Source organism: Vombatus ursinus, unplaced genomic scaffold (genome assembly GCF_900497805.2).
Source record: "Vombatus ursinus unplaced genomic scaffold, bare-nosed wombat genome assembly UNPS02009132.1, whole genome shotgun sequence".
NCBI classification, from domain to species: domain Eukaryota; kingdom Metazoa; phylum Chordata; class Mammalia; order Diprotodontia; family Vombatidae; genus Vombatus; species Vombatus ursinus.
Window position 1 is genome coordinate 15,749,736 of NW_020948910.1, and position 27,247 is coordinate 15,776,982.

The 27,247-nt window shown below is 38.0% G+C and overlaps 1 protein-coding gene across 3 annotated transcripts in view; it reads left to right on the top strand.

Annotated features, from left to right (window-relative positions):
- The window catches only part of SLC2A12 (solute carrier family 2 member 12), an 80,423-nt gene that overhangs the window by 15,700 nt on the left and 37,476 nt on the right, over positions 1-27,247 (top strand). For 2 of the 3 annotated variants that reach the window (XM_027850699.1, XM_027850698.1), the window contains exon 3: positions 23,494-24,843. In XM_027850699.1, the coding sequence (XP_027706500.1) occupies positions 23,494-24,843 (1,350 nt within the window). The remainder of the gene's footprint in view (positions 1-23,493; positions 24,844-27,247) is intronic. The other variant, XM_027850700.1, reaches the window with a different exon arrangement.

Here is a 27,247-nt window from a genome sequence, read left to right on the forward strand (position 1 = left end):
TCTTTCTTTCTTTCTTTCTTTCTTTCTTTCTTTCTTTCTTTCTTTCTCATCACAAGAGCCGAATTCATTCTGGTATAGTGGTTAGGTCATTGGACTTAAAATCAAGAAGATCTGGGTTTGTGTACCCCCCCACCCCCCATTACCTTGTGACTCTAGACAAGTCACTTTACTTGCTTGGGACTTAATTTCCTCATATATACAATTAGGAATTGAACTAGATCGCCTCTGAGGCCTCATTACGCTCCAGAACTATAATATGATCTTTTTCTCCCATTGGTTTTCCTCTCTTCTTCCTTCTTTTAGAGAAGTAAGAAATATCACATACAGTATTCTCTTCATTTCACACATAACTCCATCTTGCTTCAAGCCTGGGGCAGTTTCCTACAGGACACTCTTATGATGTTGAGAGCTGCATTCACAGAGGAAGATGCTCTTTCTGATGGGTGAGAAACTTCTAAAGTAGAAAGACTCCAAATGGGTGAGAGGCAGGGCAAGATACCAATTTTCCATTGGTGAATGGGATACAGCATTCAGTATTACAGGACTGTTTCCTGTAAATTGTCTCAATCTGGGGGTGGGAGTGAGGTTACATATGTATACAAGGTTATAGTTCATAATTTCTGGCGCCTTAGTCAAGCCAACAGATTGATAGAAATTAGTCAGCCAAGACTCACAGATTTCAGGTGGAGCTTTGCATATAGAGACTGCAATATAGGAAGGCTTCACCACAATTCTGTGCTTCAAGAAGGGATATTATCAGCTGTAAGTATCAAATTGTGGTATATGAAATAGTGCCATATATGCATATAAAGGATTATAGGAGGCCTATGTAGTTCATTATCTAAACATATTTAAGCACTTAAAAATTAATTGTTATGTATACAACTTGAATAACAGCTTCACCAGTAGCATTTTTCCAATAAAAGTTAGTTTAACATGTGGCTAATAAAATTCTATGATCTCTGTTAGACCACATTCTGATGTATCTGATGTACAGTTGCCATAGGTGGCTGAGGGTTGGGCCTCAATCCTGAGGGAGATCCTTCCCCAAAGTGTCTGAGGAAGGGCTTATTCTATAAAATTTTATAAGTTGAATGGACTCTGAGTTGTTTTCTAATAGAAGGCTTTTTTATAGAGGATGATTATTGAGTAAAATGTAATCATGAGGGTCTTTTGAATTGAATCAGAATTTTAATGATGCTGAAATTAGAAACTGAAAAAAATCTTCTTTCCCACGTAGACTCTCCATCCCACCCCTCCATACATACATGTTAAGGATACATTTCTTGCTCACTTCTCTTCCCTGAAAATGTATGAAATCTAAGTTAAAGACTCATGAGTTAAGATTTTGTGAGATCCTTCCTGATTTAGCACCAACTGAGAAAGATAATCTTTACAATACATGTTCAAAAGTGTGCTGTTGTTTTCCTAGAATATCTGGGTTTATTCATGACATAAAAGCTTTTCCCTCTTGATGTATCATATAGTATATTGGTGCCCGATCCTCCCATTTCTTCTGCAAAGCCATTTCTCCATCCTAACTCTTTGGACTATTTCTCAGGAATTTTCTTTGTCTTTACTTATTTGTATGCATATTGTATTCCTCACCCCCAGTAGAATGCAAACTCCTTGAGGACAGAGATTTGATTTCTGTTTCTCTCTCTAGTGCTGAACACAGTGTTGTGTTGTATTGTGGTGAAGTGGGGGAAATGCTGCATTTGAGGTCAGATGACCTTTTGAATTCTGGCTCTGACCCTTACTACCTTTGTGACACTGGGTAGGTCACTTAAACTTCTCTGGGCCACAGTTTCCCCATCTGAGGAATGCCAGAATTGGACCAAAGTATTTTTAAGTTTATAAATCATATGATACCTAGTAGGTGCTTAATAAATGTCAGTTAAATAAGATCAGAATCTCTGACTTGGAAGAGACCTTAAGAGATCATTTTTGTAAGTGACTGAATTTCAGTACTGTTCTAGTCCTACAGTAGTTGGGTCATTTTTCATAAGGCTGAATGATGATTTATATAAAGCTGACTTTAGGACCTTTAAAAAGTAGCAATTTTTAATTATAAATGATTTTTAATTAAGAAAAATGGAAAATATAACCATTCCTTTGATTTATATTAATATAAAATATATTTTTGAGATAAATAAAAATATGATTTTTTAAAATAATGAAATTGTCTTTCCCTAAGGTATTGAATGCTTCTTCAGGAATCCTCTTTACTCAGCCAGTTTGGCATCATATCTGTGCACTACCAAACTGTATTTCAACATTTTTCAGCCTTGGTCTTTTCAGGTTTATAACTCTAAAAGGAAGGTGAGAAGGATGGATAATGACACTTGAGAAGCCTCCCTTAAGTGAAACCCCTGATTCAGACATGGAAGGTTTTTTTGTCGTTTTTGAGAGAGGCATAGAGTTACAAATAACATCTACTTTGTGGTAAGAGTTCCAATCTGAGTGGGATGTTTCGTTTTATTTAGGAAACTGCAGGAAACACCAAGGCAGGATCACAGAAAGATTGTTTCATGGCACAAACAAGTTTATTTTATCTAGGGCCTGCCAAGTTTGAAAACAAAAGGCATTCAAGCATTAACTGGGAAAACACCAATGTGTTGGGTAATACAGGGGTGGTATTTTTGCTGTCTTATATTTCTCTGGTATCAGTAAACCAGACCGTCCTTTATAGACTTTAACTCTAATGCCATATCATTGCTTGGAGGTGAACCTGGGTATTAGGAGATTACATGAGGCTAGTTCTCAACATTCTTACCAAAGCTGGTAAGTCTGAGTACAGGAGAAGTTTAGTTAAATATTGAGAGACTCATCATCAGAAGGTTGGCCACTGAGAGGTTTTTATTATTTGTTCTTAGCTACAGCAGTTTCTGAAGACCATCCACTAGAGCCTAGAACTGTTGTGATCCCACACTGATGAAATTATGAACCTGTGAAGTAAGATAGTCCACCTCAGGTGCCACTTACTTGCTTTGACCTTGTGATTTCATCTTCGTAGGTCTCTCTATAAAATGGGAGGATTAGAATATATAATCCCTAAAGTTCCTTCCAGCATTGATATGGTTCAAATTTTTACCTCTCCCACTGAGCTTTTGTCAATCCAGACAACACTGATTTTTTTCTCCTTTCTGACCACCTACAGTACTGGTTATATGTACTGCGCATTAAGGCACATGACTGTATATTCAACCCATACAGTATTGGATGCCATTGCTTTGTAAGTCTTTCATGTGTTGTATAAGTTTTGTCTGTCAATAAGATTTCTACTCAACAAGTGGAAGGAGTATTGGATTTGGAATAAGAGGACTTGAATCCTAGCTCTACCATTTATGACCTAGGTGGCCTTGGGTAAGACCCTTAACATCTTGGGTCCTTAGTTCCTCATCTATGAAATGATAGGAATGAACTAGATGGTTTCTGAGGTCCCTTCTATCTCTAAATTTATGATCCTATGACCTTGAGTACCTACTATGTACAAAGTGCTTGCTAGATGCTAGAGCTATGAAGAAAAAAATAATCAATTGGTTCCTGCCCTCAAGGAGTATACATTCTAATAGGTGATTAAATTATATACATAGATAGATAAATAGAAAATAATTCGAGGAGCATGAGAGCATTTAAAACTTCAAATCAAAAAAAGCTTCCTGTAGAATGTGAGTACCTAAATTGAACTTTAACAGAAGCTATGGATTCTAAGAAGTCAAGGTAAGAAGGGAGTACCTTCCAGACATAAGGAAGAGTCTATGCAAAGATACAGAGTCGGGAAGTGGATGTTGAGTTTGGGGACAGCAAGGAGATTATGAGCTACTTAGGGATTGGTCATATATATAATTGTAGCTACACACACACACACACACCCACACACACACCCACACACACAGCCACACACATTCACCCTGCCCCCCAGCCGCTAGCACTGAGCATACTGCTGAGCTAGAAGCATTTGGTAATCATGTGTGGAATTGAATTGAATTGAATAAAAGATATTTTTAAAAAATTTTGATAAGGTTGTATGGGTCTGAGACATGAATTTGTCTAGGACTGCAAAGAAAACCAATGGGCAAAAGTTCTATAAACTAAGACGAAATATGATAGTATAGTTAGGTGGATTTGGAACTGGTTGAACAACTAGACCCAAAGAGTAGTTGTTGATGGATTTCAACTTGGAAGGAACTCTCTAACGAAGTGCCCCAGAAATCTGTTATTGACCCTGTTACTGTGCTGTTCAATGTGGTTGAAGGCATATATGGTATGATAATCAGATTTTCAAATGATTTGAAGTTGAGAGCATGTTGGGTGACAAAGTGCAGATCCTAAATTACCTCACCAGGCTAAGGTGGTGGACCAACTTAACACAAATATATAAAATTCTGTGATATTTTCAGTGTATGAAATTCCTGTTGTAAGAACTCCCTTTAGCATGGTATATCACAGATTGCTATTCATTTGTGATTTAGTAGGTGAGTTCTAGGGATTGGCTTGAGGTTCATAAGGATTAAATAATTTGTACAAGATTACACAGCTTGTAAATATCAGAGGTAGGGTGTGAACTCAGACTTTCCTGACTACAAATTCAGCACTCTATCCACTATGCAACACTGTCTTTATGAAGCCTCTATAAAGATCAGATTCATCTCTAACGCAAATCAATGCCATATCTTATCCAGCCCCTGTCTCTCTCCAGAGCACCAGTCTTATACCACTATCTTGCCAGCTAAATGCCTTTCCTCTCTTCTCCTCTCCTCTCTTTTTCTCTTCCTTCTTTCTCAATTATTTTGTTTTTGGAATTATTTAAAATTTTGTATTTATAACTTTTTATTTTATTATTTTATTACTCTTATTTATTTATATAAAATAAAGTATTTTATTACTTTAATTTCCCAATATATCCCTCCCTACCACTTTCTCAAAGAGTCAACTCTTATAACAAAGAATTAAAAAGAAGAAAAGAAAAAAATTTAGCAGTGCTAACCAACACAATGACTGAGTCTGATATATGACAGTGTTCTATACCAACAATCCCTTTTTTGCAAAGAATGAAGGCAAGTACACTCTCATGTCTCTTCTTTGAGTACAACCTTGGTTATTATAATTACACAGCATCCAGTTTGTCTTCAAGTGGATGCCACATAGGTATCTCAACTTCAATATGTCCAACAAGAACTCATTTACAGCTCCCCCCTTCCCAAAAGCATCCTTCTTTTAAACTTCCCTTTTTTCTGTTATAGGTCCACTATCCTAGTTACCCAAGTTTGTAACTTTAGAGTTATTCCTGAGTCTTCACTCTCATCATTTCCTGTATCCAATCAATTGCTAAGTCTTGCCGATTCTATCTGTACAACATCTTTCATATCGGTGTCCTTTCCATTTGCATGACCACTAGTTCAGACCCTCCCACCTAGACTAATGTAACTTTGAATTGGTCTCTCTGCCTCCTCTCTCTAATCCATCTCCCACACAGTTGCCAGATTAATATTCTTTTAAAAAACAAATTAAAATTTTTTATTCTGAACATAAACGCTTTCCAAACCTGAGAATTTACATGTATAAATAAGAGGGAAAACAAAAGAGGATTGTTTATGAAACTGACGATCTCCATTTCATACATCTTACTTTTTCTTTAAAAAATATGTAATGAATTCAACCTATTACTTTAAAACTATCCTGCTTGACTCGGCTTCCTCCTGAGCTTTCAACTGTTCTCTTCCACGCCATTTAAAAAAATGTTCCAATACCCCTCTTTTTTTAGCATTACTCTTGCTAACCCCTCCACACTCCTCCCCCACCCCCAAAATAAATATAGAAGGAAAAAACTCTTATAATAAGCATAGTCAAAGCAAATGCATACAGTGGATATGTTCATGTCTGTTTACCTTGAATCTATTACTTCTCTATTAGAAGGTGGGAAACACACTTCATTAGTAGGTGCTCTGGAGTTGTAATTTGTCAAGAACTTTAATGAAAGTTCTTATGTCTTTCAGAGTTGCTTTTTTTTTTTTTACAGTGTTGATGTTATTGTACAAATTGCTCTTCTGGTTCTGTTTACTTTGTTCTGCATTAATTCATACTTGCCAAAATTCTTTGAAATGGTCTCCATCATTTCTTATGCACAATACTGTTCCATTACATGCATATACTATTGTTTCTTTAGCCATTCCCCAATCTGTGGGCACCCTTTTAGAGTGTAGTTCTTTGTGTGCCTTTTTTTTTTTAATTCCCCTTCAGGATCAGGAAGTTTGTTTTGTTTGCAGCTATTCCTTCCCTGGTATTATCCTCTCTTTACACACTTCTCCTTCCTATTAATGCCTCTTTCCCTGTTGAGTCTGGTGTAATTCTATACCAAATTCTGTGTGTGTGTGTGTGTGTGTGTGTGCATGTGCACATGCATGTATGATGTGACTATCCTTGTGTATACATGTGTTCAACCCTTCTTCTTAGATAACAGTGAGATTCATCAGATGTCTGACCCTCATAAACCTTCCCTTGAGAAGGGAGGGTTTGTATTCCCACCTTCTCACACACTCCAATTATGAGACAAAGCAAGTTTTACCTCTTTCTTCCTGCTTTCTACACTAATGAATTCCTTTCACTCTCTCTTCTCTCAGAAATAAACACCAATGATACACACATATATTCCTAAGGTTGTTGGTTCCTGCCAAGACAGCTCACATATTTGGAGGGCACTCCACTTCCATCTTACAATTTTTTTCTTCCTTCATGGTTCAGCTTAAGTGCCACCCCCTACAAGAAGCCTCTCCTCATCCCCACAGTTTTTAATGCTTTCTCTGTGCTCAAATTACCTTGTATTGACTTATCTATGTGTAAAGAGAGGAGGACTCCTACTCCTTGTGATGAGGCATGTGTAATAATGGACCCAGGTGTAATAATCATACAGCTGTGGCATCAATGGTCTCTCTTACCAGTATTCTGTCAGTCTCCTATAGGGATCAAGGGAACTCATTTCCCACTCAGCTCCTTAGTTCTGATAAGGAGTAACTTCAACCTCTTAAATAGAAGGGCAAATCCTATTCAATCTCTCCCACTTTAGCTCTTGACAAAGGAAATAAAATACCTTTTTCTTCTTAGGGCCAAAAGAAACTCTCCCTATCCCCGACTCTCCCTGCTGCCATTATTAACCCCACAAGTCATGCTGACACTTTTTCTACCAGAGAATAAATCAGCAAACAACTAAAGGACAGTAAACATTTGAGGGATAGGTTTTTTTGATCACTGGCTGCCTGGGAGCTGCAGCTCACAGGTAACACAATAGATTTCTCTGCCTTTACTCTTTTCCTCTCTGGAAGAGGAAGACTGAAAATGAATGTATGGCACAGTTAGCTGAGGACAGTTCTTTCAGAGAATAAAGAGGAAAGTAAGATGGCATTGGCTTGTCCTGTGTGTGAACAATCTACTCATTTAGCTCCCAGAGAGAATTTATTTGGCTCATCCTCTAAACTGCAATCAAAATCTTCCCTTCACAGAGTTCACATTTCCAACTTAATGATATCACTGCTTCTATGACCTTCAGGTGAAAGGCTATTGGTTATTCTAGGTATTCTCAGTATAATCCTGCTAGCATGATTACTGTTGAGTCTGTGTGTGGGGGCGGGGGGGATATCCTCTCAGTAGAATGTAAGCTCCTTTAGGACAGGAACTTTGAAATTTTTGTTTTTGTATCCCCAGCACCTAGTATAGTGCTTAAAAGGTTTGTTAAATTAAATTGAATTGTATATAGGTGAGGCCATGAAAATAATGAACTTTCAAAAGCTACAAATAACATTAATTAATGATAGAAAAAAGTAAAATTGGACTTTGGCCACAGTTCAACTTTAAACTTTTACCTGGGGCCACCATGATTTATTTTAAAAAGCAGAATTAGCTATAAAGAATCTAGATTTTAAGTTTTAGTTACTTGAAAATAGAACTAATATAAAATTGTGGGAAAAGATTTGCCACATTCAAAAAGTATTGGCCACTTGTCGTAAAATTGTATTATTTTATGTCCCTTGTTTCTAAATGTTTCCTTTCATGTTCTCCTACTAATGATGAAAAAAATATTATCATTTAACACACTGAGTTATTTTGACATCTCTTTTAGCCAAAACATATAGCATAAGCTAGGGCATGGGCCATGTCAACCAGTGGTCACTGAACAAAGGATGCAAACAGGGGATGTTCAAGAGAGAGGAGATGACATTATTTGGAAGTATCCTAGAAACCTTACCAAAGTGAAGGTTTCAAATCCAACAAACTATTCTGTCACTCCCTATATTCTGCCACCCTCTTCCAGGAAAAAAAAACTCTCTAAAAATCATAAATACAAAAAAATTTATATTTAAAATGAAAGTCTTAATGGAAAAAAAGCAACACAATCATACAAAGAATGATTCCTCTTCAAGTCCTTACAGATTAAAAAAGACACATAGATGGTAAATATAGGTACTCAGGAGAAAAAATGGGAAATAAAGGTTACCTCTCCATTGTACTTGGTGGGCATGAGTAGGTTACAATATATTACCAGTGAAGGTTTGAGAGAAGCTGAGTAAACAATACCTTCAGAAAAATGTATAATTAGAAGAAGTGAGCTTGTGCCATATTGAGAGTGAAGGATAACTGATAGATGGCCTGAGTGTTCACTTGTTATTCATGCTTTGTGGAGAGATCACCCAGAGGGCAGAACTAGAAACAGTGGGTGGGGGTTGCAAAGAGACTAATCTGACTTGATATAATGGAGAAAATTTCCTAACTACTAGTGCTGCCAAAAAAAGAGAATGGACAGTCTTAAGAGGCAGTGAGTTCACCCCCTTTGGAGACCTTAAAGGAAAACCGGGACAATCATTTGTCAGGGATGTTGTAGCAGAAATTTCTTGTTCAGTTATGGGTTGGATTAGATGGCTTGTAAGATCTTTTCCTACCCTGAGATTCTGTGATTCCATGATCTAGAAAAAGGCTTCCAACATGTTAGGACCCCTATGGAGGATTTGCAGAGGGGCAACATCAAGGGTCAAATAAAAGGTCAGGAAAATTGTACCATTTGCATCAATGAAGAAAGAACCCATATTAGTGATCATAGATACATTGAAATATCACATTATAGGTTGTTGCAAGATGAAATGTCCTTGGGAAGAAGAGAGGATGAGTCAGGGGGTAGGAGGAGGGAGAGGCACCATAACTAGGAATTAAATTTTAAGGTAAAAATTGCTGAAATGTGGGTAAAGTATCCTTGGGATTCCTAGAAAAATACTCAGCTATATTCTAAGTGACCTTGGATAAGTCACTTCACCATTTAACCATTCTGAGACTCAATTTCCTCATCTGTAAAATAGGGGGTTAGTCTAGATCAGGAGTGAGGACCTGCAGCCTCAAGGCCACATGTGGCCCTCTAGGACTTCAAGTGTGACCCTTTGAGTGCAAACTTCACAGAACAAATCCCCTTAGTAAAAGAATTTGTTCTCTAAAACTTGGACTCAGCCAAAAGGCTGTACCCAAGGATCTAGAAGGTCACACATGGCCTCAAGGCCACAGGTTCCCCACCCCTGGTCTAGATAATCTTAAAGGTCCTTTCTAGTTGTAAAAATATATGATCCTCTGATCCTGAGTCATCTGACCTTAGGAAGCCACTTGACTTGGGCTGGACTATAAAGGTACCCCTAACCCCCAACTGCAGTATTGTTTATTGAAGCCAAGCTTCATGCTAAAATCATTGAGGTTACTCTTCCAAACCAGTGTAAATACTATAAGGGGCTGAAATGCATAGAAAGCATTAGCGTGAAATATAGTGAAAATTTAAGGTGGCTTTAAAAGAATTTAAGCCTCTTGGGACATAGAATCCAACTTGAAAGTCATCCAGTCTAAACTATACCTGAACAGTAATCTCCTCTACAACATAGCTGACAAGTGGTCATACAGTCCTTGTTTGAAGACCTCCAACGAGGTGGAATCTACCATCTCCCAACACTGTTCATTCTACTTTCAGACAGATCTACTTTTGGGGACCGTTATCCTTATTTTGTTTGAAGACTTCCACTGAGGTGAAACCTACCATCTTCCAAAATTGCTCATTCCACTTTCGGACAGATCTAGTTACTGGGATCCTTATCCTCATATCAAGCTTTGTCTATCTGCAACCGTTAGTTTCTGTTAGTTGGACTGAACAAAACACAACTATTCCCTTTTCATCAAGAGAGCTCTTCAGATATTAGAAGACATAATCATGTTTTCATTAAGGCTTCTCTTTTCTATCTTTGTTGGTAAAACAAGGGATAGAGGAGGGAGAATGAAAGGAATGGGGGAAAAGAGGAGAAGAAAGAGCTGACCACTCTCAGCCTTGGAAGAGGTTCCAAAAATAACTGTTGACTATGATGTCACATTTTCAGTCTACCTGGATCAGTGATGGAAGGAGGTATGGCCTCAATTCAATTCAATTCAATTCAATTTAACAAATATTTATTACATCTTGAGAGGCAGCAGCATAGCTAGAGTGGAGGAGAGCTGGCCTTGGAGTCAGTAAGGGTTCAAGTCCAGCTTGTGCTACAGGGCCCAGTGGCTAAAAAACCTGGAGCAGGTCAATTAATCTTTCCAGACCTCAGGCCATTCCCCAAGACTGTAAGTCTCAGAATACTTGCTAATCAGCACTGGCAGAGAGAGTTCACTCATAAAATCATTATGTTAGGGGCTGAGGATAAGAAGACAAAATGCAACAGTCCTTACCCTTAAGAATCTTACATTCCAGGCCAGGGGTCAGAGTCAAGGTTGGGAATAAATCTGAACATGAACACCCCAACCCAGAATTCTCCTTTTGGAAATTGTTGGGTGGTGCTCATCATTTAGATCTGGCTATTCATCTAAAAGGGGGGAGTATGTATGCAGATATGGAAAAGCCTATGACTACAGTCCTTGACACCAATAGAATTCTGCCCACACCTGTGCCTATTTGCGTTGGCTTAGTAAGGCTATGGCTCCCTTTGTCTGTGTAGGTTTTAACATCTTCAGCTGTGGTCCATTGCCTGCCTAAACTTAGGTTTTTGTTTTTCTTCTGTCCCTTTGGATTCATCTGCCTCTACATGGGACATCATTTCCCTTCAAAATGCCAGAATGGGTCTTTAGGGAGGGTAGGGAGGTGGAGGGCTCACACATTTTATGCCTTTTTTGTATGAATAAGTACACCAAGTTAGTTTGTCATTAACCTCTATAATTGATCAACAGTGTGAAACCTTGTCTAGGCTCCTTGAAATCCCCAAACTTGACTAGTACCTTGGAGTGGCATGAAAGCTGAGGGGTCCTGGTTAGGCCTTCTGTGGCCAAGAGTCACGGCTGCTAATCTCTGGGCTGGAGCTTATTAAAGCATAGTACCATTTACACAGAATTCCATTCGTGGGTTAGATGCCCAATAATCCCTATGAGTGTCAAATGGGTTAGCTGGCTACTAACAGTGCTACATGCAGCATGATACAATACTTAATAAGTATGACATATACATAGCTGCATATGAATGTATGTGTCTATATATGAGTATGATTATAGATATCTAAGTGTAAGTACATGCATGTACAGGTATATGTATGAATATATCTTTGTGTGCATATATGTATATGTATATACATATGCACATATACATACGTACACACATACATACATACATATCCATGCTTAACTGTAGCCTTCTGGGGTGGGGGGGAAGAAAAAGGGGGAAAAAGAACAAAGCAAAAAGTACACAGCAGACAACAAAAGAAAACTTACAAGGAAGCAAAAAAAAGATGGACAGCTCTCAACACAATGTGTAGCATTTATTATATAGGCTTTCTTGAAATGGAAATGTATTACTATGTATTTGGAATCTTCTCTCACATTCTACTGTGCACATGGCAATGCTTTTTTTTTCTTTTCTATTTTATATTATTTTAGTTTTAGTATTTAAGTTTGTTTCTTTTTTCTTATTTTGTATTTAGGTTTAAAATAAAAAAAATTACCTAAAAAAAGTATGATAAAATCCTAAAATGTGCAAGCCTATGTGTACATGTTTTGTTATATATGTATACAGTTCCAACCTAGGGTGTGCTATTTAAATGAGTCTGCTGATTAAACTGAAGGGGAGAATGGACTAAGAATTATTTGAATGGACCCAGCCTTTCTCACATGTTTTGTAATGTCATCAGTTTAGTCTCTGGTCTCTGGCTTTATATAGCAATGGATATGTGGGCTTATCTTTTAAATTTATAAGTATTCAGATTTTGATAAGGCCTGGCCAAAAATTGCCTCTGTGTGTGTGTCTGTGTGTGTCTGTGTGGGTGTGTGTATTTGAAGATGATTGAAGGAGATAATTATAGAATTCTAGAACTGGAAAGGACATGAATCCTTTGTGGACTAATTGAACATTAGTCCAATTCGCTCATTTCTCAGGAAAGAGAATCAAGACTTAGAGACTTCTCTAGGGCCACACAGTTATTTAGTGGCTTGTCACTAATCAAGAACACTGGACTCTTGGCTTCATGAAAGCCCAGGACTCTTTCTTCTCTCCCTTACTTCTTATAGAATTTGCATGTACTTTTTAGTAAGTTTTTGAAATCAGTCAACAAGTCTTTATCAAAATCCTAACAGGGTGCATAGTCCCAGGCCATGCTGGATCAAGAGCATTGGACTCTTGGCTTTAAGCCCAGGACTCTTCTCCTCTCCACTACTTCTTATAGAATTTGCATATACTTATAGTACTTTTTTGGAATCAGTCAACAAGTTTTTATCAAAAGTCTAACAAGGTGCATAGTTCCATGGGCCCTTGGGCCAGGGGGAAAGGAAGCAAGTGTTCAGTAATTAAAATATTGTGAGAAACTGAATGTTTCGTGTTCTATGCCAATAATATTCATTTCAACTGACTGGCTATGAGGAATGGACAACACAGCTATTATTGTGGTAACTAATACAGCCGCTGCAAAGGACTGTTTACACTCTGTGGGCTTCTATGACTGCCTTCAAACTAAAATCCTGCCTTCTGCTAGAAGCCTTTATTGAACCCCCCAAATTATCTCTAATTTATTGTGTATATATCTTGTTCATATTGTTATTTGCATGTTGCCTTCCTCCATTAGACTGTGAGCTCCTTGAGGGCAGGGACTAGTTTTGCCTTATTTTTAGCCCCAGTGTTTAGCACAGTGCCTGGCACCTGGTAGAGACTTAATAAATACTTGTTATTATTGTAAGGGGCTCCCCTATTGATCAGAGTCAAGAGGGTGAAAAGGGAGAAGTTAGGGATCCTTTTTAATTGGACAGTGAACTATTCTAAGAAGCAGAGTTTTGCCAAGGAGGTGGCAAAATGCCCGAACAAATTAAGTAGTGATAATTTGGGATAATTAAAGTGAAATACAACCCTGGCCTCTATCTCCTGGCCTGGAATATTCTCCCTCCTCATCTGTGCATCTTAGAATCCTTGGCTTACTCTAAGACTCAGTTTATTGCTACCTTCTTCAGGAAGCCTTTCCTGTATCTCATGCTGCTAATGCCTTTCCCTCTGCGATTACCTTATATCTACCTTGTGCATTGACCTGTACATAACTATATATGTAAATGTCTTCCCATTAGAATGTAAGACACTTCAGGGCAGAGACTGTTTTTCCTTTTTCTTAGTATCCTCAGCCCTTAGTACAGTTACCTGGCACATAGTAAGGACGTAATAAATGCTTATTGATTTGATCAATAATATATTATATATAGATACAGATATCTATATGTAGATATAGATATCTATATAGATATAGAGACAGATGGATAGTATCTTTACATCTCTATGTAGATATAGAGATACATAGATGCCTATCTGTAGCTTTCTATCTAAATATCAATATATAGATGTAAGGTATTATTACTCAATAGCAGGTAGAATTTAAATTGAAACTAAGGAATGTTCAATCAGTTAAGGAACTTTTCCTCATTTCCCATTGTAAGCTTCTAAATTATTCATGGCTGGAGGGAGGCTTAACCCAAGCTTCCATATGGCCTGTTGGAAAGATGACTAGGCATGCTCCATCCCAGGAGGATGGGAAAAGGTACTGTTATACTTGGGAAGAGGAGTGGCACAGGGGAGAGAGAGTGCTGGGCCTGGAGTCAGGAAAGTTCATCTTTCTGAATTTAAATCTGGCCTTAGACACTAAGTAGCTGTATGACCCTAGACAAGTCACTTAACCCTCTTTGCCTCAGTTTCTTCATCTGTAAAATGAGCTGGAGAAGGAAATGGCAAACCACTAAGCATCTTTCCCAAGAAAACCCCAAATGGGGTCACAAAGAGTCAGACATGACTGAAATGATTAAACACTGTTATACTTATTAAACAAGTGGTGCCCAGGTATGGTGTAGTGTGAAAAGTCCCAGATTAGAAGTCTGAAGATCTGGAGTAGACTGAATTCTACTGCCTATCAGCCTGGAATGTGGAATAAGTTCTTCCTTCATTTGGAAAATTAGGGATAATACCTTTACTGAAGGCTTTATGATGTGATTGTAAGGATCAAATGAGGTAATGTGTCTAAAAGAGCTTTGCATATGGCCACCCTACCCCTCCTGGTCTGAGTGCCAGAATGTTAATGTGCATTTCTTCTAGCCATAGAATGATCAAGGTTTGCCCTTTACAATAATCAGAATAATTGGAAGAGACTTCCAAGGTGATCTGTTGGATTTTTTTTTAATCTTTTTTTGAAAACACTAAAACACTAAATCTAAATTTTTCTAGACAGATGAGTAATAATCTCAATGAATGCCAAAAAAGGAAATTCTCAAGTACTTATTTTAATTGTCATGCTTACTAATGAATGTCAAGTGTACAGTACCCAATCCCTTGAAAAGAGCCATGACATTTTATTTGCGTTGGGCAACCCTTCCACTGATACTGACCTAATCCATCCCTGCTTCAGCAGAGGTCTTCAAGTGTTCATGGTATCACAGATTGAGAACTGGAAGGGATATTTGATGTCGTGGAATCTAGCCTATTCATTGTATAAACGAAGAGATTGAGGCATATAGAGGTTAAGTGACTTTTCCAGGGTCACACAGCTAGTACAGGATTTGAATTCAGATCTTGTTTACTCTAAGTTCAACTGTTTATCCATTATACCATGCTGTTTTTTTGGCTGTGGCTAAAAGCGCTTATCACCATCACAGGGCTACAGTACAGGGGAAGGAATACTGGAGTCAAAAGAGCTAAGTTCCAGTCCTGCCTATAGTCCTGGCTCTGCCACTAATCAGTTGGGTGACTTTGTGTCTCTGAGGCTAAGTTTTTCTCAGCTACAAAATGGGGTAACTATTGCCTGTCCTGGCTATCTCACATGGTAACTATGAGAACTGAATGACATCATACACATAATACATACTTTGCGCCTTTAGGGCAGTAAATAAATGTAAGCTTGTTATTACTCAGTAGCAGTCAGGATTTAGATGAAACAAACAAACAAAAAAAAACCTCAAGGCCTAAAAATCATTGTTCTAGACCTCTTTAGAATCTCTTTCCTTGGAAGTTGATATATCTGAAAAAATTAAGTGGAACTATTGGAAAATTAGGGAAAAACCCCAAATGACCTTGGAGATCTCTACCAATTGTTTTGATCTCAAGCCAATTTTAAAAATCATTCTGCAGAAATAAAAAGTCAACCTGAACATTTAATCACTGGCAGTGTTAAGCACAGAACAACATTTATGCCCACAGCAGGTCGGAATTATTACGTCTGTAGGTTTTGTCTTGCCTCTTACAAGGTAAACAAAACATAGAGATATAAAATTCCTGGCTCACTGTGTCACAGTTTGTACAGTTGAAAGTGTCCTGGGTTTGGGTCACTTCACCGGCATTTGAATTCTGACTCTCTTATTTACTTCCTGTGTGATTTTGGGCAAATCACTTTAGGATTAGGTTTCCTTACCTGTGAAATGAAGGGCATAGAGGAAGGTGGATCAAAGGTCCTTAACCCACCCTCCATGACCTTTTAAAAATGTTTGATAACTGTTTCAATATAATTGGTTTCCTTTGTAACCCTATGTATTTTATTTTATACATTTCAAAGCAGTATACTAGAAGGGGTCCATAGACTCCACCAGACTGTCAAAGGAATCCATTTCACAAAAGAAGGACCCCTGGACTAGCTGATTTCCAAGTTTCCTTCCAGCTTTAGGTCTTATAATCCAGTTAGTTTCTCTTTCTATAACTTTTTTTGATGTATTTTGTTGTTGTTATTTGGTTGTTTCAGTTGTGTCTCTTTGTGACCCCATTTGGTGTTTTCTTGGCAAAGATACTGGAGTGGTTTGTCATTTCCTTTGCTAGCTCATTTTTGCAGATGAAGAAACTGGGGCAAAAAGGGTTAAATGACTTGCTCAGGGTCACACAACTAGTAAATGTCTGAGACCAGATTTGAACTGAGGAAGATGAATCTTCCTTACTCTAGATCCAGTTGCACCACCTAGGTGCCTTGTCGTTGATATATGCAAATCTAGTTCCCTATGGCAGAAGCTCAGGGTAGTAGAATCCAAGTGTTCAAAGTGAAAGCAATAGAGGTGATCTTAAGGGAGATTATTTTCTCTAGCTGGCTATACACTAGAAATCAATAGCATGGTACAATAGAAAAAGCACTACCTTTGGAAGGAAGGAAAAAAGCATTTACTAAGCACCTACTATGTGTCATGCACTGTACTAAGTGCTTTATTGATGTCTCATTTGATCCTCATAACAACCCTGGGAGGTAGGTGCTATCACTATCTACTATTTTACAGATGAGGAAACTGAGGCACAAAGAGGCTAAATGATTTGCCCAGGATCACACAGCTAGTGGGCTCATGATGAAAAATGCTATCTACTTCCAGAGAGAGAACTTACGGACCCTGAGTATAGACTGAAACATATTTTTTCTTTATTTTTTTTTGCTTCTTTTTTATCCCCACAACATGACTAATGTGGAAATATGTTTTGCATGGCTTCATGTGAACCATAAGTATCATATTTCTTGCCTTCTCAGTGGGTGGAGGAGAGGTAGAGAGAGGGAGAGAATGTGGAACTAAAAATAAAAATGAAAAATGAACTCAGATCTTCCTGACTGCAGGCCCAGTGCTCTGTCCATTGGACCACCTTGTTGCCTCTGGAGTCAGGAGACCTCAGTTCAAAATTCTGTCTCTGATGCTTACGGTTTGTGTGACCATGGGCAAGTCATTTAACTTCTCTAGTTCTTTGTTTTCTCATCTGTAAAATAAGGGAGTTTGATTTAATCTCTGAGGTTCTTTATGGCTCTTGACCTATACTGTATGATCACCTGTTGAATCTTGCCAGTTTCAACCAAAATGAATTGTAGGTTTCCAGGTACCTTGATAAACCTGTGGAGAAGACTAAACAAACAAACAATGAATAAATGCATAAATGAATGAATAACAAATAAGTGAATTAATAAGCAAACAAATAAATAAATAAGTGGGCAAGACTTCCTAAGATCACTCAAATCATGGCATGCATTGTAGGCAGCTGCATACTCCACTGACACATGAGGCGATAAAAATGCAGCCAAAGAAATTGCTTGATTCTGCAGTCCAGTTGTTTTACATCATGTCGGCTTCTGGATAGGTGGGATGGAGGATTGGGGTGGACTGAGGTCACAGAATGACTGGGTACAGGGGTTTTCAAGATTTCTGAAGTCATATAATCTTTATACTAAAACAAAAAGGTAGAACCTTGATCAATTAATGCGACTTGAAAGAGATCGATGGGGCCAAAGGTAATAAGATAAAGTTTAAATCTATAGACAGTTACTCATACTAAAAGAGAAAGGGGGCAAGAACAAGTCTGACATGTCATTCAGTTTTTGTTTGTTTATTTTTTATTATGAATAATAGTCTTTTATCCCTGGAAGACATCAGAAAGAGTGCTGAAATGTCACTATCCATAAGGTGTGTCATTGTTTTCAGTGCTAGATGTCACATTTTAAGACAGACATTGATAAATTGGAAAAGGGTTCAGAGAGGGTATTCTATAAGAAGTGGTTAAAGGAATTAAAAAAATTTATCTTGGAAAAGGAGAGAATTTGTGAGTAAGGAAATAAGAGCAGATGGTATTTCTACAGAAGTTTTAGGTCTGCAGAACACTTTATAATCCACAATGTGGGCCTTTATAACCCACAAAACCCCCACAATTATTTTAGGTTATTAATGCTTAAAATCATACTAAAACTTTTGAGACATACTATACATATTATCTCATTTGATCTTCACAACACTGTCCAATATGAAAAAACTGAGGCTCAGAAGAATTAAATTATTTTCCCATGGTTATATCCTCCTAGTAAGTATCAGATGCAGTATTTGACAATCTCATACTTTCCCTCTATACCTATACCACTGTCTCCCAAATTGATGAATGAGAAGCTAAGTGGTGGAGTAGATAGAGTATTTGGACCTGCAGTGAGGAAGATCTGAATTCAAATTCTGTTTCAAGTACTTGCCAACTGTGTGACCCAGGGTAATTCACTTAATCTTTGTTTGCCTCAATTTCTCCATCTCTAAAATGGGGGTTATAATAGCACCTACCTCCCAGGATAGTTGTGAGAATAAAATGAGGTCATATTTATTAAAGTAGACATTAAAGTACTTTACAAATGCTAGTTATCATTGTTATCTAGAAGAGGAATTAGACTTAATATCTATAACTCCAAAAGGAAGAATTAGAACCAATAAATAGAGTTTAGGAGAAAGCATTCTGTTAATTTTTTCCTTTTTTTGTTGTTGATTAGTCATGTCTGATTCTTTGTGACACCATTTGGGGTTTTCTTTGGCAGAGATACTGCCAAAGTGGTTTTCCATTTCTATCTCTAGCTCATTTTACAGATGAGGAAACCGAGGCAAACAGGGTTCAGTGACTTGCCCAGGGTCACACAGCTACTAAATGTCTAATCATGGGCCCACCTAGATAAAAGCTGCCATGTGCTTATGCTACAAGGCTCTTGGTGTTCTAGGAGGTTCTCTAAGACTGAGTTGGCATTGACCTGCATTAGTAGGTAGAATTTCCTCATTGTTTTTAATTCTCCAAAACAATGAAATCACAGATCTAGTCTCTTATGACCTTTGATTTTTACAACATGTATCCATTTGGAGCTTATTGTAGCATATAGTGTAAGATATTGGTCTAAACATAATTTCTACTAAATTGCTTTATAGTTTTTCCAGGAGTTTTTGTCAAATAAGGAACTACTTCCTTTAATCGTCCAAAATTCTATATTTTTCTGCCTTTGCATTGGCTCTCTCCTCCTCCTGGGACTTGCTTCTCATTCCCACTCTACTCCCCTATTAATTAATTAATTAATCTATTTGTTTTAGACAGAAATGAAAAGCAATTATTAAGTCCTTACTATGTGCCAAATAGGGATACAAATACAAAAGCAGGGCAACTCTTGAAGTTAATTTTTTTTAATATTTTATTTTTTCCACTTACATGTAAATTTTTCAATGTTCTTTTTATCCCCCCTCACCCCCTCCTTGAGATGACAAGCAATTTGATACAGATTATACACGTGCAGTCATGCAAAACATATTTCCATATTAGCCATGTTGCAAAAAAAACAAGAAAAATAAAGTTTTTTTTTTAAAAAGTATGTTTTGATTTGCATTCCGACTCTATCAATTCCTTCTCTGGAAATGGATAGCATTTTTCATCATAAGTCCTTTGGAATTGGATCATTATATTGCAGAAAATAGCTAAGTCATTCACAGTTAAACATCAAACAATATTGCTGTTACCATGCACAATGTTCTCCTGGTTCTGCTTACTTCACTTTGCATTAGTTGTTGTAAGTCTTAACAGTTTTTTCTAAAAACATCCGGCTCAGCATAATAGTATTCCATCAGCAGCTAGGTAGTGAAATGGATAGAGCACAGGACTCTATCTTCCCAAGTTCAAATCTGACTTTAAACATTAGCTGTGTGACTCTAGGCAAGTCACTTAATCTATTTGCCTCAGTTTCCTCAAAAAATGAGCTGGAGAAGGAAATGGCAAACCATTCTAGTATCTTTGCCAAGAAAATCCCAAATGAGGTCACAAAGAGTCAGACATGACTGAAAATGACTGAACTTATTTCTTCCCAATCAAATACCACAACTTGTTCAGCCATTCCCCAATTGATGGGCATCCCCTCAATTTCTAATGCTTTGCCAGAATTAGAAAGAATGCAGAGTACAGAAAGAGCTGCTATAAATATTTTTTGTGTGTATAGGTCCTTTTCTTTCTTTTTTTTTTCTGATCTCTTTGGAATGCAGACTTCAATAGTGGTGTTGCTGACACCACCCCCTCCCACCCTTATGGAATTCCTGGTTTCCTTCAGATTCAGTTTAAACTTCACCTTGTGCAAGAGTTGTTCCTGGCTCCACCCCTCTTCTGGAGCCTTCCCCTTTAAGTTTACTCTGAATTTATCTTGTGTACCTAGTATTTTACATGTTCTCTTCTCTTCTTCTCCACTCCCCACCTTGCTTCTTGAGAGTAGGAGCCATTCTTTCTTTGTATGCAGTACTTAGTGTAGTTTCCTGGTACATAGTAAAAGCTTAATAAAGGTTTGTTGATTGATTGAAAGGGCAGACCATCCTTCTGGTCACAGGCTTAGAAGCTCTCAACTACTTTCTGCCTCACTCTGCATATGCAAGCAATTTTCAAGCTCTGTCTATTCTCTTTACACAATCTTTCTCATGTCTGTCCACTCAAACGGTCATTACCCTAATCGTCTCTGGGTTGAATGAAATGGTCTACTTTCTTCTGGTTGTCCTTCTTTACACAAAGAATAAAGAAAATAATCTTTGTAGTCTTGAAGTTAGGGTACTTGGGTTCATATCCCACCTTAGATACTTACTAACTTTTATGATCATAGGAAATTCACTTAACCACTTAGAACCTTAGTTTCTCCATCTGTAAAATAGGTAAGGAAATACTTATATAAAACCTGCCACCCAAGGTTGCTATGAGGAAAACATTTGACAAATTTTAAGACATTAAATAAATGTGAGTTATTATTTTTATTAGTTTGTTATGGAAGATGTGCAACAGTCTAGCTGCCTTTTCAGATTTATTTTACATTACTCCCCTTCACATTCTCTATAATCTGGCCAAACTAGCTTTTTTTTCCTGATTCTGTTCTGCTTTCTTATCTCCATACATTCATGCAGGATATCTCTTAGATCCTATCTCTGTCTGGTTTGCCTCTTCCTTTAAAGTTATCTGGTGCCTTCTTCTTCATGAAGTTTTCCCTAATTCATCTAGCTGAAATGATCCCTCTTCAAACTTTTTGTAGCTGTTTGTCTGGAACTCTCCGTTGTCCTTATCACATTCTACTTTGTATCATACTTATTTCTATACTTTTCATGTTCACCCTTTGGATGATAAGTTCCTTGAGAGCAGGACACATCATTTTTCATTCTTAAATCCCTAATGCTTGGCCCACTGCCTAGCACATAATAATACTCAAATGGTTATTTGATCTTATTACTTCCAGAGCTACCTCCAGCAATGCAAATTGTAGCCCATCATGCCTGTTCATTCTATGTAACTCTTGTCTATGTTCTCCCATGAGCTTGCTATTAAAGGGGTACACTCAATCCAAAGGAAGACTTCTTTATTTTTTCCTAACACCGAAGGTACCAGTGGAACACTCTGGCATTCTTGCCAAATAAATAGTCCATCTTCTCTTCCTACAATTAAGTTTCCTGTTGACTTCTTTTATTCCTACTTTTTTGGAGTATAAAAATTGTTATATGTTGCTTCCACCTGCTTCCACCTATCATGTGCCTCTCCATTGCTATCTGTGTGATTCTCATTTTCAGTTCTTCAGAGGCATTGTCTCATTGACCTATAACACATAATAAGAGAATCTGAGGAATCCTCAGAAAAACAACAATAACGTGTTCCTCAGTCTCCTAATCAAACAGAACAAGATTGATGTGGTTAGAAAGGGGTTGAGGAGGGTCTTCTTGTGGAAAGGGTATAGCCAGGAGAGGCATGATCTGGAATCTGTCCATTTCCCAGCTCTAGGACTAGTGGTGACAGCAAAACCTTCTTATATCACTACTAGCACCTTCAAGGTATAACTTTCTTCTTTTAAAAGGAAAACAACGATCCTGTCCATTTTATTTTCTTAGGGCTCCACATGTTTATTGGTACCTAATTAAAGATTCTATTCTCAATAAGGCAGTGTGGTACAGTGAAAAGTCATTGTCTCTAGACAGTGATTGTTGGTGTTATTAATTTGTTTCAGTCATTTCTGACTCTTTGTGACCCCATTTGGAGTTTTCTTAGCAAAGATACTGGAGTGGTTTGCCATTTCCTTCTCAATTCACAGATGAGGAACTGAGGCGAACAGAGTTAAGTGACTTGCCCAGGGTCACACAGCTAATTAGTGTCTGAGGCCATATTTGAACTCAAATCTTCCTGACTCCAGGCCTGGCACTCTATCTACTGTGCCATCTAGAGTCAGAGGACCTGCATTAAAGTCCTGCTTCTGATACATACTCTCTATGTGATTGTGCACAAATCACCTAACCTAGTGAGCTTCAGTTTCCTCATCTGTAAAATGAGGGGGTTAGGACAAATGGTCTTTGGGATCTCCATGCCTTTTGCTTTCTTCTATGCCTGTAATGACACCCCTGCTATCCTTTAAAACCTACCTCAAAAGCTACTTCTTCTAGCAAGTCCTTGCCTGATCTTCTTAGTCAATAACAACCTCTTCTTAGATACTCCACATAAAAACCTGTGGGATTCACTTACCATGTAATTATAACTATTTATATTGGTGTCCATACCATCCTATTAAATGGAAGCTTCTTGAAGACAAGGACCAAGTCTTAGCTAACCTTAGTATTTTCCCCTTTTCCTACCACGATGGTCAGCACAGAGTAAGTGATTAATTTGTTTTTCATACCATTGTTACATCAAAAAGGTTAAAAACTATATTAATAACTAGGTAGTGACTTCCTAGGTGATCTTAACCCAGGATTTCTTCTTTCCCAGGCTACTAGGAAAGGAGAAGCCAAGGTCCTTCTTTGGGGCCCAATGCATAGGAAGCTGTCTTCAATCCCATTCCTGCCCAAAGGTTCTCCTCTTGGGAGCTGAATTAGGATAAGATGAGCTAGGTTAGCAGAATAGTTGACCCCTCCCTAATCCCTAACCAAATTCTGTTCCTATATAGAGTCTTCATAGTTGTTTGCTCATAGAGAACATCAATCCTCATAGTCATCTACTTATGATTTAACAAATTTAGGGGAAAAGCTTTCCCTACACCCCCCATCCCCCCCCCCAAAAAGGTGGTAGAAGGAAGTCTTTGTTTCTATAGCCAACTACCTCTGTTTTTCCTACAATGATGCTGAGTTTGGTATTTGGTCTTTTCATCCTAGCTCAGTGGTATGAAATCATTTGCCCAAGGTTATGGCCCAGTTCATACATAGAATGTTAAAATAATAATTTGGGACTGACATCTCTGTTTTTTCTCTTTGTAGGATGTGGAATGTTTACTTTCCTCACATCTGTCACTGCTGCTGTCAGTGGACTCCTGGTGGGTTATGAACTTGGGCTCATCTCTGGGGCCCTTCTGCAATTAAGTGGCTTATTATCTTTGTCTTGCCGACAGCAGGAAATGATTGTGAGTTCTCTACTCATTGGGGCCTTACTGGCATCTCTCACAGGAGGATTCCTGATAGACAGATATGGGAGAAGAATTGCTATCATTTTGTCATCCTGCTTACTTGGGTTGGGCAGCTTGGTTCTGATCCTGAGTTTATCCTATCCAGTTCTTATTGTAGGACGAATTACCATAGGAGTTTCCATATCCCTGTCTTCCACTGCTACCTGTGTCTATATCGCAGAGATTGCTCCACAGCACAGAAGAGGCCTCCTTGTATCATTGAATGAACTTATGATTGTAATTGGCATTCTCCTTGCCTATATTTCAAATTATGCATTTGCCAATGTTTTCCATGGTTGGAAGTATATGTTTGGTCTTGTTATTCCACTGGGAGTTTTGCAGGCCATTGCAATGTACTTTTTTCCACCCAGCCCTCGATTCCTAGTGATGAAAGGGTATGATGAAGCTGCTAGCAAAGTCCTAGAAAGATTAAGAGGCATCTCAGATACTACTGAAGAACTTACTGCAATAAAATCTTCCTTGAAAGATGAACACCAATACAGTTTCTGGGATCTTTTTCGATCAAAGGACAACATGAGGACCAGAATACTAATAGGCCTCACATTGGTTTTTTTTGTGCAAATCACAGGACAACCAAATATTTTATTTTATGCATCAACTGTCTTAAAATCTGTTGGGTTTCAGAGCAATGAAGCAGCCAGCCTTGCCTCGACTGGAGTTGGAGTTGTCAAAGTAATCAGCACTATTCCAGCTACCCTTTTTGTGGACCAAGTTGGGAGCAAGACTTTTCTGTGCCTTGGCACCTCGGTGATGGCAGCCTCCTTGGTAACTATGGGTCTTTTGAATCTTAAGATCCATATCAATTCTACCAGTATCTGCAGAAGTCATACTCCTATTAACCACTCCCTAGAAGACTTGACTTTTTATGAACAAGGAAAGTTGCCAGTTAGCAACAATAGTCTCAAACAACTATCCACGGGGATCACTCCAAACAGCAAGAGCTCACTAATGTCAATCAGAAGTGACACTGAAAGGCAAGGGGAGCTGACCTGGGCATCTGTGCCAACTGTTGGAACCTCTAGACCAAGCCCAGTACAACAACATCAGGAAATGGGCCCAGACGAAGTCCCAGAGTATTTGAAATGGCTCTCCTTGGTCAGCTTACTTTTTTATGTTGCTGCTTTTTCCATAGGTCTTGGACCAAGTAAGTATTTCATCATCCTATGCTCCCTAACCCTACTCTTTTTATGTTTAAATGGTAACCTATTTGTTTATAGATAGTCAAATGGTTCTCTTATAGTTCATTATAAACATGACTTCTGGGAACAAAAGGTTAGTTAACATATCTGTGCAATCTTGCTGATGTAGCCATAAGGATATAGTAGACATCCGCAATTGATTACTGTTGTCCAAGACACAGATGGCAGAGTAGAGAGAGCATTACATTTGATGTCAAGTCATATTTTTGCCTACAAGTTTTGTTATTTATGGACTGACCTTGAGCAAGTCACTAAAACTCTTTGGCCCTGTTTCCTTCATCTGTAATACTTTGTCCTACCTACCACTTAAAGTTCTTTTGAAGATAGAATGAGATAACATGAGTGAAAGCATTGTGCAATGGCAAAGGGCAATAGAAGCATAAGCTATTATTATTCCAAGTTTTGTGAAGAAATACTGCACTGGTTTATGGCTGTCAAAGTCATATTTATTCTTGACTCACTCACGTGAGCTAGTTGGACCAATGATTTTAAAATCTTGTTCTATTATAGCTCATCAGTCATACTGGTGAATTTAGCAAATCACTTCAACAAATACTTGTCACTTTGCTCTGTATGCACGGCACTGTTCTAAGTGCTGGGGATATAAAAATAAAATGAAGTGGTCCCTATTCACTACTGTTGGGATAAAAAAATATACACAAATAAGTAAATACAAAGTCATAAAATATAAGCCTAAAGCAGAAAGGAGAGAATGTTAATAACTTGGAAGAAGTGGCACAGGACAAGGCTTTGAGTAAGGTGGCACCTGAGTTGTGCTTTGAAGGAAAGTAGAGATTCTAACAAGTTGGAGGTAAGGAGAGAATGCATTCCAAACCTGAGGAATTACTCGTACAATGACATGGCAATGGGAAGTAGAGTGTTATTTATGGGTAACATCTAGCAGAACAATTTGTTTAGCATATACAGTGTGTAAGTAATATGAAATAAAAGTGGAAGATAATTAGGAAAAAATTATGCAAGGCTTTATGTGCCAAACAGAAGAGTTAGTATTTTTTTTCCTATAGGTGATAGTGAGCTTTTGAAAATTTTCAAATGAGTGAGTGGAGCCATGATATGATTTGTGTTTTAGGAATAATATCAGTTTGACTGCTGTAGAGAGAATGGATTGGAGAAGAGAAGATTGGAGACATAGAGACTGATTAGGAGATGAGAAGTAATGAAAGCCTAAACTAGAAGAGGTATTTAAGATAGACCCTTGATCTCTTCTCCTTGCAACTTCTCCAAAAGATTGCAACCTCACTCACCTCCCCTATCTCTTCAATCTTCAACCTCTTCCCACTTCTTTCAAACATGCCCCAATCTCCCCCATCCTTTAAAAATCCTTCACTAGATCCTACCATCCACTCAACTCATCAACTTATGTTTCTCCTCTCGCAGTCAAGCACCAAAAATGCTGTTCACACTTACTTTTCCACTTTCTTTCTTCCCACTCACTCCTCAACTCAGTGCAATTTGGCTTCTCATTTGACTGAAGTCGCTTTTTTCAAAGTTTTCAAAGTTTTTTCAAAGATCTCCTAATTGTCAAATATGACAGTCTTTTTTAATTCTTTATCTTTCTTGACCTTTCTGCTCCATTTGTCCATACTGACCACCATCTCCTAGATACTCTCTCATTTCTGGACTTTTCTAACACGATTTTCTCCCTCTATTCCTAGAACTATTCCTTCTCAGTTTCCTTTGCCAGTTCATCATCCAAATCATGTTCTGTCCTAGGCCTTCTCACTCTCCATTCTGTCTTTTGGTGACTTTATTGGCTTCTGTGGCTTTAATTACCTTCTTTATACCGATGACTCCAAGATTCCCCAGTATTTCCCTTGATCTTCATCCTGCACCACCAGTTGCCTATTGGGCATTTAGAACTGGATGTACCAGAGACGTCTCAAATTCAACATGTCTGAAACAGAACCCATCTTTCCCTCATAACTAAATCTCTTCCATACTTCCCAATTTCTGCCTAAAATACCACCATTCTTCTAGTCTCCCAGCTTTATAACTTAGGTATTATCCTTTATTCCTTATTCTCCCTCAACCAGGATATTCATTCAGTTGTCAAATGTTACTGTTTCTACCATCACATTTCCCATCTAACCCCTTGTCTCTACTCACAAGACTACCACCTCAGTTAGTTCAAGTTCTCAACGCCCCTTGATTAAATATTGCAACAGCCTCCTAATTGGTCACCCTATCTCAAATCTCTTTCCATTTTATTCTGTTTCCCATGCTGTTTCCTTAAGCATAGATCTGACCATGTCATCCCCCTACAACTGGAATGGCTTCCAATTATTTCTAAATCAGTCTTCCTGCCAAGACCCCTTCCCCTTTCCCCTT